The 17,420-nt window shown below is 41.4% G+C and overlaps 1 protein-coding gene across 4 annotated transcripts in view; it reads right to left on the bottom strand.

The window, feature by feature from the left end:
* Positions 1-480: 480 nt before the first annotated feature.
* The window catches only part of stat4 (signal transducer and activator of transcription 4), a 44,484-nt gene continuing 27,544 nt past the window's right edge, over positions 481-17,420 (bottom strand). For 2 of the 4 annotated variants that reach the window (XM_017713499.1, XM_017713500.1), the window contains exons 17-25: positions 17,093-17,228; positions 16,038-16,090; positions 15,834-15,928; positions 15,266-15,399; positions 12,329-12,520; positions 11,402-11,444; positions 8,394-8,568; positions 6,430-6,529; positions 481-1,124 (exon numbers count right to left, since the gene is read on the bottom strand). In XM_017713499.1, coding sequence (XP_017568988.1) covers positions 6,461-6,529; positions 8,394-8,568; positions 11,402-11,444; positions 12,329-12,520; positions 15,266-15,399; positions 15,834-15,928; positions 16,038-16,090; positions 17,093-17,228 — 897 coding nt within the window. In that variant the 3' untranslated portion in view covers positions 481-1,124; positions 6,430-6,460. The remainder of the gene's footprint in view (positions 1,125-6,429; positions 6,530-8,393; positions 8,569-11,401; positions 11,445-12,328; positions 12,521-15,265; positions 15,400-15,833; positions 15,929-16,037; positions 16,091-17,092; positions 17,229-17,420) is intronic. The other 2 variants (XM_037539478.1, XM_037539479.1) reach the window with 1 other exon arrangement.

Here is a 17,420-nt window from a genome sequence, read left to right as displayed (position 1 = left end):
AATTAGACTTTTAAAACTATTTCATATTTGTGTTAAATTCAAATATATCAGACTCAGTCTGCTAAAGCTAATACAACAGGCCATGCGGTTTGCCATTTATGCTCAAAATCCGTGAAAATGGCTTTGCTGTACATACTAATTCAGGTCAGGTGAACTTTTTAAACATGATGTGCAACTTTGAATAGTTCATTTGTATTTCAGACTCTGATGCACCACTCATTTTTTTTGAGGTGCATTTTCTGATTGATTTGGGCAGCAAAAAGCACCAGTCTACAGCGTAGAAGGCAGAGGTGTTATCCACTACACTACACCAACACACTTGTGTTTCTGAAATTTACATTTACAGCAACATCCAAATGCCATGAATGTAAATGTATTTACAGAAACAGCCTTAAGTAAACAGCAGCTGGCAGTGCTCTGTCCTGTCTGTACTCATACTGTGTGATGTCAGAGTGTGGATAGTCATCATTTCACAACCTATTTCAGAAAAAGGAAACTCTTTATTATTCTTGAAAGGTCATATAAAACAACATATGGAACTCAACAGGCAAATGCATTACATAATGAATAAGCAGGTAAAGCACACTGAATTGGAGAATAAAACTGGAAATCAGAAAATTCAGTACAACACAGTTTTGTTCATTCTGGAGGAAAGTGTAAGAGAACAGGTGCATTAAAATGTCAACAATACAAAACCTGTTTGGTCACTGAGTAAGTACACTTGGAATTTCACAGCCTGCCATGTTTGTCTTATAGTATAGTAGTAATAAAGGTAAGAGTGGAGTCTATATCAGGATGTCGGTTTTGTGTTAATGTTTTCTGTTTTAGTGCTGAAGTAAAAGTCAGAACGCTTCATATATACAGTAGACAGTTAACAGCATCGATGTATGCGTAGGAGGTTCATTTGGAATGAGATGACTCGGCAAAGAGAAGCTATCATGCATGTTGACTACACACGTGAACACACACACGTGAATATGCCTACACGGTCACAGACTGAGACACCCTCGCTCTCATGCCTCAGTATTTCTGTAAGCAATCAGCAAGAACACTGACTTCTTGGAACCAAGGCAAATGTTTGACGAGAGGAGGTCGGCCTTCAGGAACGTCTACAGTGAACTCATCTGCAGTGAAAACAGAGAAGAAAGTAAATGTGATGCTTTTGGGTCACATATTTATTTTTATGCAGAACGAACGTGTCTTCTATTATCATTAACACGCACTCTGTTCATCTGATATGACAACATTCTCGGTGGTTTGTTTACAGAGACACAAGAGAAAAGCAGCTTACGAGGATTTCACTAGCTCATGGGACTTCATTGCACGTGCTCTTTCACTTCAAATAAACATTAAAAAAGTTTGGAAAACAGTAAATCACACTTTGGGCTACCCCTTGTGAAAAAGAAACATACTGAATTACATCTTTAGGGCACTTGAAGACTTTAATTAAAATTCAATAAGGTCCAGTTATATTTGATGCATATAGATATAGCTACTATAGACTGAAGTAGCCTAGCAGGTATATGAACATCTTATGTAGTCGACAACTGAATGTCGAATCATAAAAGTATAATTCAGTGATATATCAACAACATTTATTGGCAGTTTTCTCTTTTTAGAGAACACCATGTGAATTAACTTCCCTCTGACTCACTTTCTTCTCCGACTGCTGTACACACCTCGTCCCTCCCCTGTGTGTGCGTCAGAGGATGCTGAGTCGGTACCGTAATGATTAGAAAAGCTACGCTGATTAAAATAGGACCACCCTGTCGAAATTAAATAATTCTCCGTAGTTTATCAGTTATTGGTTCAGGTCTGCATAGGACAGCGTCTGGGTCCAGACTCGGACTGTGGTCTGCTCTATTAGTGACCTCTGGTATAGAGAATACTAGAAATGCAAAAGAGTACAACAGTACAATAGAGTATGCTTTGAAATATATAGAGAATGCTATATATAATCCTCTCCTTGGATCACCACCTTATCGTGGTGGAGGGGTTTGCGTGCTTGAATGATCTTAGGAGCTATGTTGTCTGGAGCAAAAGCTCCTGGTAGGGTCTCCCATGGCAAACTGGTCCTAGGTGACAGGTCAGACAAAGTGTGATCCATAATAACCCCTATGAAGATACAAGAACAGGACTTGTGTACCCTGCCCGGAACAGGGTTACCGGGGCCCCACCCTGGAGCCAGGCCTGGGGGAGGGGCTCGCCAGCGAGCGTCTGGTGGCCGGGCATTTACTCATGGTGCCCGGCCGGGCCCAGCCCGAAGGAGTTACATGAGTCCCCCCTCCCATCGACCCACCACCAATGGGAGGGGCAGTAGTAGGGGTTCGGTGCGTTGTGGATCGGGCAGTGTCCGAAGGCGTGGGCCTTGGCGTTCTGATCCTCGGTTGCTGAAACTGGCTTTTGGAACTTGGAACGTTACCTCACTGGCGGGGAAGGAGCCTGAGTTGGTGCGCGAGGTTGAGAGATACCGGCTAGATATAGTCAGGCTCACCTCAACACACAGCTTGGGCTCTGGGTCCAATCTCCTTGAGAGGGGCTGGACTTTATTCTTTTCTGGAGTTGCCCATGGTGAGAGGTGGCGGGCAGGTGTGGGCTTTCTCATAGCCCCTCGACTCGGTGCCTGTATGTTGGGGTTTTCTCCGGTGGACGAGAGGGTAGCTTCCCTACGCCTTAGGGTTGGGGAATGGGTCCCGACTGTTGTCTGTGCTTATGCACCGAACAGCAGTTCAGAGTACCCAGCCTTCTTAGAGTCCTTGGGAAGGGTGCTTGAAAGTGCTCCTCCTGGAGACTCTATTGTCCTACTGGGGGACTTCAACGCTCACGTGGGCAATGACAGTGAGACCTGGAGGGGTGTGATTGGGAGGAATGGCCTCTCTGATCTGAACCCGAGTGGTGTTCAGTTTTTGGACTTCTGCGCAAACCACAGTTTGTCCATCACGAACACCATGTTTGAACACAAGGATGTCCATAAGTGCACATGGCACCAGGACACCCTAGGCCGCAGTTCAATGATTGACTTTGTAGTCGTGTCATCGGACTTGCGGCCATGTGTTTTGGACACTCGGGTAAAGAGAGGAGCTGAGCTGTCAACTGCTCACCACCTGGTGGTGAGTTGGATCAGGTGGTGGGGGAAGATGCCGGTCAGACCAGGCAAGCCCAAACGCATAGTGAGGGTTTGCTGGGAACGTCTAGCAGAAGAACCTGTCAGATTGATCTTCAACTCACACCTCTGTCAGAACTTTGACCAGATATCGGGGGAGGTGGGGGACATTGACTCAGAATGGGCCATGTTCCGTTCCTCCATTGGTGAAGCGGCTGACTGTAGCTGTGGCCGTAAGGTAGTTGGTGCCTGTCGGGGCGGTAATCCTCGAACCCGGTGGTGGACACCCCAGGTGAGAGATGCCGTCAAGCTGAAGAAGGAGTCCTACCGGGCATGGTTGGCCTGTGGGACACCAGAGGCAGCTGGCAGGTATCGACAGACCAAGCGATCTGCGGCTTCAGTTGTTGCCAAGGCAAAAACCCGTGTATGGGAGGAGTTTGGTGAGGCCTTGGAAACTGACTTTAAGTCGGCTCCGAAAACATTCTGGCAAACCGTCAGGCGATTCAGAAGGGGAAAGCAGTGTGCCACTAGCACTGTATATAGTGGAGATGGTGTGCTACTGACTTCGACTGAAGACGTCATTGGGCGGTGGAAGGAATACTTTGAGGACCTTCTCAATCCCACCGACACGTTCTCCAGTGAGAAGGCTGAGTCTTGGGACATGGGAATAGGCTTGTCCATTACTGAGGCCGAAGTCGCTAAGGTAGTTAAGAAGCTCCTTGGTGGCAGGGCTGCAGGGGTGGATGAGATCCGCCCTGAGTTCCTCAAGGCTCTGGATGTTGTGGGGCTGTCTTGGCTGACACGCCTTTTCAACATTGTGTGGACATCGGGGGCGGTGCCACTGGATTGGCAGACTGGGGTGGTGGTGCCTCTTTTTAAAAAAGGGGACCGGAGGGTGTGTTCCAACTACAGGGGAATCACACTCCTCAGCCTCCCTGGCAAGGTCTATGCAGGGGTACTGGAGAAGAGAGTCTGGCTTATAGTCGAACCTCGGATCCAGGAGGAACAGTGCGGGTTCCGCCCTGGTCGTGGAACACTGGACCAACTCTTCACCCTCTCCAGGATTCTGGAGGGTTCATGGGAGTTTGCCCAACCAGTCCACATGTGCTTTGTGGATCTGGAGAAGGCATTCGACTGTGTTCCCCGGGGTATTCTGTGGGAGGTGCTTCGGGAGTACGGGGTACATGGCTCTTTGCTACGAGCCATTCAGGCCCTGTACAAACAAAGCTGGAGCTTGGTTCGCATAGCCGGCAGTAAGTCAGACTCGTTCCCAGTGAGAGTTGGACTCCGTCAGGGCTGCCCTTTGTCACCGATTCTATTCATAATTTTTATGGATAGAATTTCTAGGCGCAGTCAAGGGATGGAGGGTGTCCGGTTTGGTGACCTCAGGGTCACATCACTGCTGTTTGCAGATGATGTGGTCCTATTGGGGACATCAGGCCGCGAACTTCAGCTTTCGCTGGATCAGTTTGCAGCCGAGTGTGAAGCGGCTGGGATGAGAATCAGTACCTCTAAATCCGAGACCATGGTTCTCAGGCGGAAAAGGGTGGAGAGCCCTCTCTGGGTCGGGGATAGGCTCTTGCTTCAAGTGGAGGAGTTCAAGTATCTCGGGGTCTTGTTCACGAGTGATGGTACAAGGGAGCGGGAGATTGACAGGCGGATTGGTGCTGGGTCAGCAGTGATGCGGGCTCTTTACCGGTCTGTTGTGGTAAAGAAAGAGCTGAGCCATAAGGCAAGGCTCTCGATTTACCGGTCGATCTACGTTCCCACCCTCACCTATGGTCATGAGCTTTGGGTAATGACCGAAAGAATAAGATCGCGAATACAAGCGGCCGAAATGAGTTTCCTCCGCAGGGTGTCTGGACTCTCCCTTAGAGATAGGGTGAGAAGTTCAGTCATCCGGGAGGGACTCGGAGTAGAGCCGCTGCTTCTTCACGTCGAGAGGAGCCAGCTGAGGTGGTTCGGGCATCTGGTTAGGATGCCTCCTGGACGCCTCCCTCGGGAGGTGTCACAGGCGAGTCCACCTGGGAGGAGACCCCGGGGAAGACCCAGGACATGCTGGCGCGACTATATCGCCCAGCTGGCCTGGGAGCGCCTCGGAATCCCCCTTGGAGAGCTGGTGGAAGTGGCTGGGGAAAGGGAGGTCTGGGCTTCATTGCTTAGGATGCTGCCCCCGCGACCCGAACCCCGGACAAGCGGAAGATAATGGAAAATAATAAAATGGCTATATATAATTTTTTACATATTTTACTTTACTAAGGTAAAACACTTTAAATTATACTTTAGAATTTAGTATTTCTTACTATACTGAAGCATATTTTTCAAAGTCATCAACTTTTTTAGTGTATGAGAGGTATATTGTAAAGTATGCTTTAGTATGTTTTAGCTGGCACTGTATTTGCAATAGAACTCAAACTAACTAGCAAATCAATATGGGATCCTATTTAGAACAGAAAAGTAGATGCATGCTAAGCATAGTACACTATACATTTCCAAATCTGATATACAGGCATTAAAACACAAGTGCCATCTGACATGGTCTTCATAAACTTTATTTGTAACTGAAGCATTTAAGTACATTTTACTCAACTAGTCAACTCAGTCCTCTGAGAAGCAGCAGCAGGGTGTAAACAAGCAGTTCATGCTCGAGCCCACCAATGTGGCTGAATTAAAGCAATTCTATAAAGAAGAGTGGGCTACTGCTCCTGCAGGGCGTTGTGAAAGGCTGAGCCTCAGTTTGAAAATGCACTTGTTTGTTCTTCTTGCCGCTAAAGGTGACACAACCAGTTACTAAATTCAGAGGGCAATTACTAGTTCCTTATATTCTCATAGTCTAATATTATATTTTCTATGAGGATCTGAAATCATTTAATCGGAAAAAACGCAAAAACAGTTAAAATATTGACACTTTTTCATGACATTGTAAACATTTCCGTGTCAGAAAGCAGAGAAGGGGTTCATGGGTATAGCTCACAGAAGTCACAACGTGCAAAATCTCAACTATATATCAGCAATGCTGATTGGAAGGTAGGGCTGGGGGTAAGATGACCAGAACCAGCACAAAGTTAATTAGGGCAGTCTGGCTCGCAGAAGAGATGCGATATTACGAACATTCACACGACCTGTCTTCAAAAAAATGAGTATCCATTTTTGGAGACAAAGAAAATTCCTGTTAATTTTCTGTATGCACTTGTTTGTACACTGCCCACTAGTGTACACGTTCAGATTTATGTGGAAGCAACATCTGCTCACTAGCACATCCTGCTAGAACAAATCTTCTACAGGGCAACTGTAAAATCACTGAAAAGGAGAAACGGCAAACTTACAACACTCTCAATCTCATAGGCACTGATGTGCTCACTGAGCATGTGGGACATCTCCGGGGACAAGGGTGGCTCCGGAGAAGAGCAGGGTGGAGGAGTCGTGCTGAAAAAACAGAAACACATAGGCATTTAACAAACAAACAAAGGGACAAACCAAAAAGGAGTCACTTCACTTCACTGGGGTAAAATAGATTTTCAATGAATTTACAGCGCAGCATTAAAGGGGAATTCGACCGATCGTTTACACTTTCTGCATAATGTTTGTCAAGATTTAAACAAAGTGGTTGCAAATATACTGCCTGATGCCTGAGGCATAGTTTTTTTGATGGGAAGATTCTGGCCTAAATCATATTTTTACTTATCAGGAGGGTAAATGCAGGATGTTCTCAGATAAAACTTTATTATAGTGGCATCTGTCCTAAGTAAACTTACAAGCAAAACAACACGGAGCACAACAAAAGTTTCCATTGCCTTTCTGGTTAAAAAAAAAACAAAAAAAACAAAAAAACTGATGCCCACCTGTTCTTCTATATATGCACCAGTGCTCAGAGCCATTAAATCACTTCATCATATCTAAGAATAAACTAAACACCAATATAGCTCTTAAACACTGCCCCCTATTGTGGGATATAATGCACAAAATATAAAATTCTGAAGGACCTAGTAAACATTTAACATATACAATAACCTACAGAATATGAACGCAAATATTCTAATATATTATTCTTACATGTGCACAATATCTAAAACAGTCTAGTCCTTATAAAAGTTCTCTTAGTCTGCTGCTTCCAACAACAGACAAACCTTGGTAACAACTCTTTCCAGTGAGCTGTTGTTCGCTTTCATCCTTACAGTGTGTACCAAACCTCAGGAATCAGGTTTAATTTCCAAGACTCTTTCCATAAGCTATGATCCTCTTAAAGCTGTAGCATCAGCAACAAGTTCAATGTCACCTGGACTAAGATTTCCTCTGAGCCGAGACTATTTTTGTCTCTCCTGCATCACTGCCAAGTATTCACTGAGCTACTGTTTCCAAAACTGCTCTGCGATATATTGTCCATCTCCATCACCTCACATAACAGTCCCTTTGATCGAAGAGTCCAGGGGGCGAGGTTGGTTTTCCTTTCAACAACAAGATATACTTTGGTGTTAGAGGCTCCATATCACTTGGACCTTAGGAAGCAGCTGCATTTGGCCTGTCATTTAATACTGATTCAACCTCACACAAGACCACTTGCAGTCTTTCATCTTCAAGCATTTGCTGGTTAGGAACTAACCTGAGAACTTTACTAACCGTCCTTATCAAATGTTCCCACACACCCCCTGATGGGATGCAGCTGGAGCACTGAAATTCCACTTTACTCCATCCTGAAACATGGAATTCTGAATCTTTCTGTGGTTCATAGTGTTCTAAGTTCATAGTGCGCACCAGTCATTGATGGATATGATGCAACAAAAACCGAGGATAGGTGAAGATCCTCTGAAAGTACAGCAGGATGTTTTGCTTCTTCTGGCAATGCTGGCTTGTTCAGATGTCCACCTACTCACAACCAGTCCGTCATTCAACACTGGATCGGTTTATACTGTTGACTTTCTTTGCTAACGTGCTTGGCACTGGTTTTCAAACCTGCCATATCCTCTGGAAATCCCTTATTTTGCACAAACTATATGATTGCCTTTCCTGCCCTTGCCACATCCTCTGGACACAATTCCTTACCAATGAGTGATGTTGCTTCACTCTTTCTGCTTCACATTTCTGTTTTTTAGCATTTTCGCTTACGGTCAGAATTTCTTTACTTTTTTGTTGCCGCATTAGGAGAACTTGGTCTCAGCTTCCAGCGATGGCAACTTTCATTTTTTCCTCAAGAAGAAAAGTAACTGAGAAATAAGTCAGTGCAATTTCCCCATCCTTAACAATTTTACTCACTTAAAAATTTATTTTAAACTCTGGATAATCATCAGATTACCTGGGGGCTTGAATCAAATCCAGGCCATTCCTCTGAGAACTCTGGTCCCGTTATCCATTTACAACTTGTTACAAAGTCATCAGCTTTCATTTCTCTTGAGGCATCAGCTGGATTCATTATGGTATTATTGAACATCCATTGCTGAACCTTAGCTGTCCCTTGTATTTCAGCAATTCTGTTGGCCACAAAATTATGGAAACACTTAGTTTCTTTACTTATTTACTTACTTGTTTACTTATTTTAGAACTGTTGCTCTGTCTGTCCAAAACATTTATCTCCAGTATCTAACCTGCAATTCCTGCTGCAACAGTCTATCAATATAGAATCAACATCAGCAAGGAGTGCCATAATCATCCCGACTAGCATCTGAAAAATGATGAAGATAAATAGACTGATTTTCCAAAATCCGTGGGTTTATCCCCATAAAAGGCCAAAGTTTTATCACAATTCTATAACCTATGAATAGCTCAACCAGTTTGCATTGGAGTCCCTGTAATTACTGATTAATCCTGGCTTCGAACTTGAAGCTCTCATTTTCAGCACACCACTGTAATCCAAACACCTTTGTCCAGGGTCTTTGTCCAGACCTTTCAGTTCTTCTGCTCTGCTCTGCTTTGGAACAGACATTAGCACTGAGCAATTGTTGCTTGCCCATTTAGACAGATGAAAGCCTCCAATTCTGCACAAAGCAATTAGGTTCTCAATCATCTGCTCTGCATTCCTTTCTGAAGAGACATCCACATAGAGGTTGTTGTTGACTGTTTTGATCACATTTGCTGGATAAACAAACTGATTATCATCAGTCGTTTTTCCTCGGTGCATAATTTGCACAACTAAACAGATGTGTTGTCATTCAATATTGCACTGGAATTTCTCCCACATCATCTTTAGGCCACCATAAAATATGCAGGGTTAATAGCCTGGATGTCAGCCATCAATGCTGTTGGCTCCAGCCAAATTCTGGTGATGACTCCAAGAGGTGAACTTGTGTGCTCGGGGTCTGGAACTGACTTGAGAATTTTACTAACGAACCTTATGAAATGTTCCCACACACCACCATAACGGCATGCTGCTGGAGTCCTGAAATTCCACTTGACACCATCAGGGAATTCAATATCTTTGTGTGGGTCATAGTGAGCAAAGCTGCACCCTAGTCTTTAATGGATATGACGCAACAAAAACTCATGAAGATCCTTTGAAAGTATAGTGGGACCACAAAATATGCAGGAAGCCAACTTGTCTTTCTGAGAACTTGACCTGAGGATAAATATCCTGGATGTCAGCCATCAATGTTGTTGACTTCAGCCTAACTCTGGTGACGATTCCAAGAGGCGAACTTGTGAACTCTGGGTTGCAAGACCCAATGATGTTCCTTTGTACACACCCCCACAGTCCAAAATAACCCTCATTTTGCCCTTCTTGGTATGATGGTGAAGAATGTACCAAACGTCTCCTTTGCGTAGACACAGTTGAAACTCTCTGCATATCCATGCCCATTCATGTCAGCAAGAATGAGTCCATAGTCATTACAAAACATCTCATTTTTTACAAATTTCATCTTAAAATTCAAAATTCATGGCAGGATCCTCTTGTCTAAAAGGCAAGTCACAGTAATAATGTCCATCTTCCAACACAGCTGAGTCGGTTATGATATTCACAAACGCCACTTCTCTCGACATGGAAGTGGTTTCTAAGAATTTCTCATTCAAGTCACGGTTAAACCACTTCATCATCAAATCTTTGTCGTTGAAAATGTTTCATTGGATCACAGTTGCAACACAATCAGTCTCACTGCATTTACAGTGATTGCCGACTTGAAGAGGAGAGCTGTTGAGAGCCCGTGCTATTTTCGTTCTTTTTCCATTAGGTTTCTTGCTATTTACAAGGTTTATTCCATAGTTTGAGCAAGCAACAAAAGTTTCCATTGACTTTATTCTTTACTGCTGGTAAAAAAAATCTGTGTTGTACCCTAGTGCTCTCACTATGCTCTCGTGTCTATGGTACCACTATATATATTCACCAAGCACTTCATTAAGAATTCCTTGTTATATCTTTACTCACTGTACATATTATCAGCTCTACTTATCTTATAGGTGCACTTTGTAGTTCTATGAATACAGACTGTAGGCCATCTTATTCTCTGCATATGTTAATCAAATCAAATCATGTTTATTGTCACATCACATTTACACAGGTGGAAAGTGAGTATAAATCTTAGATGCCTAGTCCCCTTATAGAATTTAAATACTAATATATATATATATATATATATATATATATATATATATATATATATATATATGCACTGACTCTGAAGTTTCACCCTCTAGGTCATCCTCTAGAACTACAAAACACTCCTATAAGGCACATGGAGTTTTATTGAATAAAATTGACAATGTGTTTAGAGACATCAAGGTATTCCTAATTAAGTGCTCGGTGATTGTATGCACCTGTGCTCACCCTCACCCCTGTGCCCACCCAGTGTCATTGCATCACATCCCTACAAGCTCTGACAAGTACCCAAGGAAAACATCCCTTTTTAAGTTTACCACTATTACAAGCACAAATAAAAACTTGTTTAAGTTTACTGGTCATTTTGAATAGTGAACCCTTTGAACCCTGTTAAAGAAATATGAACCACTGTAAAGGAATCTGATTGAGTAAGTTTCTCTACAGTTAAACATTTCACATAAAACCTCTTTTTATGACTTTTAACATCTCAATGATTGAATTATGCAAACATGTTTTAAATCGAATGAATTCCCCTTTAAGCACTATACATAATACATCCAGTGTTGAATGCTGCTTAAAACATACTATACAAAAAAACATACTATACACTAGACATTAGCATGAGATTAAATATATATATATATATATATATATATATATATATATATATATATATATATATATATATATATATATATATATATGCAATATATATATATAAATCCAACCTATAAGAAGAAATACAATACATGAACATATAAATTTCAAATACTCACTTCAGTGAGATGGGAATCAAAATTGTTGGTATGTATGGACAAACTGTAAAAGGAGCAATGAAAATAAAACAAGAGATGAAAATTATTATGTTGTGCTGACTGAAAACCATCATTCATCACTTTAAAGGGCCCATTTCTACTTTTTTTTTCATTTTCTTGTATTTTATCGTTTCCCTCCGCTTATGATGTACGTGCAGGTTTATATAGAAATTTTATCTTTATCTAATCTCTTTTAGAATTGAACAGGCTGCTTTTGTTACATTTACATTTACAGCATTTAGCAGACGCTCTTATCCAGAGCGACTGACAAGAAGTAAGTTACTGTCCCTTTAAGACTAATATATGTAAATTAAATCTGTTCTGATTGGCTATCATGTATTATGCCTCATTCCAAAAGCAGTCCTTATAACTTCAAAGTGACTGGGCCGGAGCTGAACTACCAGAGGCTGAATAAACAGTCACATGTATATGTTTTGGTTTTTTGTGACGTCTGTGACATCACTGATGAGTGAACAGTCGGTTGGTAACTTTAAGAATGTTTACATATTATATCTTACATTCTTTTTAAAAAACAAAACAAGGAAAATCAGTTTAACTTTAATGTGAATGGGTGGAGCTAAACTGCTGCAGGCTGTATTGTGTTGGTTTTTGTGACATCATAAAATAATTCAAAGCAGACTGTTTCTGCAGCTTACTTTCCATATAAGGACTGCATGGACTGGGTGAACGTGTAAAACTTTAACAATGCTTACATTGTTAACAATGCATAAAACTTTAACAATGTTTACATCAAACTATCAGATTTGAAAAAATCAAGAAACATTAGTTTTTAATGAAACAGGCCCTTTAAATATGTTAATATAAACTTAATAGTAAATTGACCGTCACTACATGATAAAGTAAACGATTATAGACAGGCTGACTTGCCTCGGTTTGGCTGACTGTTATAATGTTTCCCAAATGCTTCATCCTTGGGGATGTCAGGGTAGAGGAATTTAAGAGGGTTCTCAGGGACGATACCATCAGCGATAACTTTATAGTCCCGTATTATATCCGCAATAGGAAGAGCGCTGAGGCGGTTTTTGGTGTACGGTTCCACAGAGATGAACTTTGCCTCCCCTGTGGAAAGATCCAAAACAAGTGCACCAGGTTACATTGCACTCATCCTAGCACTGAACTAAGACATTTTACATGCAGTCAGAAGGTGACTAAGCCCTGTATGTGGAGGGCGCTGCATTTCAACCTACCATAAGTCTAGTTATAAGAAAATGGGTATTTCCTCATTTCCTCATCACTTCCAACAAAGACATTCTGACATTTTTTCTGTTAAGTGAAATGAATGAATCATCAGCAGTGTTTTAGTTGGAATATAGTTACAATAATTCCACATGGCTCTCTAATGACTTAATGGTTGTCACATTTGTTCACCAAAAATCAGACTTGGCTGTGCTTGTTTTGCTTCAGAATTTGCTTAATAAACATAGAAAGCAGTGGTTAGTAAATTCTGTTAGACCTCTATCAAAAAACACAATAATTAATGTTTTACTTGTTGAAATGTTTTTTTGTAAATATATGCTGAAAAGTTGGGACAGGAGCATTTTGTTGCTGTGTTTTTGAGCTTAATAAGACTTAAATTTGAGCTTAGAATAAAATTTGAGCTTAATAAAATTAATTGGAGACTGCACTGCAGGCAGGCCAGTCTCCCTTATTCAAAGGCCTCTCCATACTGTAATTACTCAGCTGTGCTGTTGTGACTTGTGCAGAATGTGGTTTGGCCCTGGCATGTCAATATAAGCATGGATCTCTCTGAAAAATACATTTGTCTTTCACAGATGCACAAGTTACCCACTGATAACGTCTCACACCATGACAGACATTGGCTTCTGAACTTCACTCTGGTAACAATCTGGATTTTCATTTAAAACAATCTGAAGGGTCACAACATTTCTACACATTTCTACTGTGTATCAGTCCATTTCAGATGGGCTTGAGCCCAGAGAAGTCATCAGTGTTTCTGGATGTTGTTAATATATATCTTCTGCTGTGCGTGGTACAGCCTTATTTTGCATTTGTGGATGCAGGGATGAACAGTGTTTATTGACGACAGTATGTCAAAGTAAAGTCCATGTGGTGATATTCATCACAGAAACACTAGTTGCCTGCACAGGCAGTGGGAGATTGCAGGGGGGCCCTTGGCAGCCTAGGCCCTTGCAGCAGAAACTGGCTCTTGGCACATGTAATGTAACCTCACTGGAGGGGAAGGAGCCGGAGCTTGTGTGGGAGGTTGAGAGGTACCAACAAGATATAGTTGGGCTCACCTCCACCCAGTGTCGGCTCTGGAACCAAACTCCTTAATAGGGGTTGGTCCCTCTCCTACTCAGGGGTTGCACAGGGTGAGAGGCGCCGGGTGGGTGTGGGGATACTCACGAGTCCCTGGCTGGTGGCTGTGCAGTTGGAGTTTGTCCCAGTGGACGAGAGGGTTGCCTCAATGTGAATTAAAATCGCAGAGAGGAAAACTCTGACTGTTGTGTGTGCCTATGCACCAAACAACAGGTGCATCTGTCAACTATCAGGGTACAACTATCAGGGTATCGCGCTGCTCAGCCTCCTTGGGAAAATCTATGCCAAGGTGCTGGAAAGGAGACTCCGACCGATTCCGTCCTGGCATTGGAACAATGGACCAGCTTTTCACCCTCTTGCAGATTGTTGAGGGGCATGGGAGTTTGCCAACCCAGTCTACATGTGTTTATGTGTTTTGTGGATTTGGAGAAGGCTTACGACCGGGTTCCTATATATAGGGAATGCAATATATATATCATTTTTACTGTTTATGTTCAAATACAGGTCAAAGTATGTCTATAAATCACTCCTTTCTGTGTTTCAACTTTTTTGGACTTTTTTTGGTCCATTGTTTTACAAATGTTTACTTTGCTACAAATACATTTTCAAATTTGTTTACAATTCTACAACTGTACACTCTGTTGCTTGTACTTTTGTCCGCGCACACATGTATATTTTTCATTTTGCGTAATATTCATACAGAAACTTCACATATTGTGTCTCATTTTTTCAGTATATTTCTTTCTATACATAGTGCTCTGTATATTGTCTTCTCCTATGTATATTTTGTTTTGTAGATCTGCAGAGGGTACATAAATGAGCCTCACCAAAACTGCAGTTTAGGAATGTCTTCAAAAAGTTAGTTTGCATAGAGAATTTGCATTATTTTCTCAGTTCTATGGGAAAATTCCATGAAGGTTACAAAAGCACCACTTAAGCTGGAGGGGTTTTATAGAGGAAGTTGTTTAACACATTTGTATAGGATTTGTCTAGTTGACAGGTACAGACTAGAGCTTTTGCAGAATTTCCCTAATTTCCCACAGATAGCCTTGACTGAAAAACCACAGCCCATGTTTTTATGTCAGCATTATGGCAAATAACCCATTCTGTGGCAACAATAACATGCCACACAGCTGTTTCTATTAGTAGGGTTTGTTATTCCTTTAGAGTGAAGTGGACTGGAACAAGACTATAATTACTGAAAAATGCCAGTTGTCAGACTGTAAAACTACACACACTGCAGATTCATACTGGATTAATATCACTCCACAATTATTTATGTCACACAGCACAAATTGCACACATGGTAGATTCATACTGATTAAAACCATTCCTAAACATTACTGTCAGATTCTAAAACATACACACTGCAGATTCATACTGGACTAAAATTACTCCACAATTACAACTGGACTAAAACCTCAGATCTCATTGCTAATGATGCTAAAGAGAATTTCTTCAGGTACAACTAATGCAGCTAGAATACTGTTAAGGTCTGACATCCTCCCAGAAAACAGTGCTCACCGTTTTCCTGCTCCACCCAGGTGAACGTGATTCCTCCCAGGTGACTTTCACTGAAGCGCAGCAGAAAGGTGCCAGGCTCCCTGTCCTTCAGCAGAGCTCGCTCCATCTCCTTACTTACAAAACCCATGATGTAGCTACATAAGACACAGTAAACAGCACCGTTTATTTAACACAGACTGTCAGCACTGCCTTTGAAATATTTGAAGGTCACTGGCTCTTGTTACTCTGTAATGCCCCCTTTTGGACAGCTTTGGGTACAGCAAGTTTTTTAAGGGAATCTCAAACAAGTCCTGCAGGGGCACAGTCCAGCATGTTTGATGACACCTGCTTAAACAAACCTAGAAAATCTAGCAATTTACAGGTGGGCTAAACCAGGTGAATCTATGAAGGAAAAACACCTGAATCCTGACCTGAACGTGTCCAAAGGTGACAGTGGTAGTAGATTCCTTTGCAAATTGAGCAAATTTACTTAAGGCGGCACCATGCAGGCTCCCTTTTCTGACAAAACTATTTCGTATCTTCAAATCTGCTATTTTCAAATACAGCTGATGAACAAGCAGCCTCTCACCCATCAATCCAAACAGGAAGCAAGTGTTTCTTAATGAGCTCCAGAATGGAGTCCAGCCACAGCCAGAAACTGAAAGATTTCCCTGGAATGTTTTCCTAAAACCCAGAAAGAGGAACATCATCTCATATCTCACATTCAAGATAGCTGGCAGTTAAACTAAGTACACGCTGTGAAATGAGTAAGATTACAACATTTGGAACTTACCTTGCAGAATTTAGACCAAGACACCTGGCAGTCGTTGTAAGAGGCGTGTTGACCTTAAAAAACAAAATAAAAAATTATTTTTAACAACAACAGCGTAACAAAAATCCTGAAAAACAAAAATACTGATCAAAATAAAGCAAGTACAGATATTGTTTTCAGCCTTTTGTATGCAAACATTCCACAAAATATATTCTTCTAAACCTCTGAACTCACTAGATTTCAGAACTAAGCAAAAGTATAGTATTATATTTGATTTTAGCACATTTGATTTTTTTTGTTTGTTTGTTTTTACCTTGTTTTCTGTATCATTTCTGTATAATACAGAAATGATTGATTTTGATGGAAACAATCTGAATGGTCTCTTTTAGATATACAGTACTGTGCAAAAGTCAGAAAACAACAATTTATTTCATCTCCTAACAAAATATCCATTAAGTACATATAATGATTTTTTATCATCACAAAAAAAATCACAAAACTTATATTTAACAGAAAAAATACACAGCAATCAAGCAAAATTTTTTTCAGTATTTAGTGTGTCCACCCTTTGCTTTCATTACAGCTTCCATTCTTTTCAGGAGGCTTCCTTTCAGTTTTTCAGAGAAATCTGCAGGAATATTTTTCCAAAGTTCAGTCTTGGAAGGTGGCTATATTTTCTGCCTTTCACAATCCAAGTAATCCCAAACATTCATCAGTAATGATCAATTAAGGTATCTCTCAAAGATAAAAGCCTTAAGTGCTTTTTATCTGATGGGGACAGTTTTGATCTTGCACAGTTCTTAGGAGTCCAATTTTCTTTATATTTAATCATTTTTAACTCCAGTTTCAGAAATTCCTGTTTTTATCTTTTTTTGTGTTTGAAATTCTTCTTCTTTACGCAAGATTGTGTTATATGTAAACTAAGTAAATAATTAATCTTTTTTTTGTTGATATTAAACAAATGAAGGGAGGTCACTGTCCTTTGCAGTGTACTGGGGGAGGCAACATAAGTCATAGGTGAACTTCTGACTCACTCTGTACTTAAAAAATTACAGCACTAACATTTTGAGACTCACCCAGAAGTTTATCTCCCAGCATGCTCAGCTGCTCTTTGTTGAGGCCTCGTCCGGCGAAGCTGGAGAACTGCCAGCTCAGCACCTCAGACAGCTGGCTCCAGCTGGCCCTCGGCGGGTTACTGAAGAACGCCAGGTTCTACAGGTTCACATCACAGAGAGAGAGGGAAAGTAAGTAGAAGAAAGATTTACAGTGTCAAGTTAAACATGGATCTTCTTTGAGATTTAATTTGAAGTAGTTTGAGGCAAAATGGTTCACTGATGTCATGCAGCGGATTTGTAATAACTTCATGTAATGACTGTCTGTGAGGGACCTTTCAGACACATTAAA

Source organism: Pygocentrus nattereri, chromosome 6 (assembly GCF_015220715.1).
Source record: "Pygocentrus nattereri isolate fPygNat1 chromosome 6, fPygNat1.pri, whole genome shotgun sequence".
NCBI lineage: Eukaryota > Metazoa > Chordata > Actinopteri > Characiformes > Serrasalmidae > Pygocentrus > Pygocentrus nattereri.
This window is presented reverse-complemented; position numbering and strand designations above follow the sequence as displayed.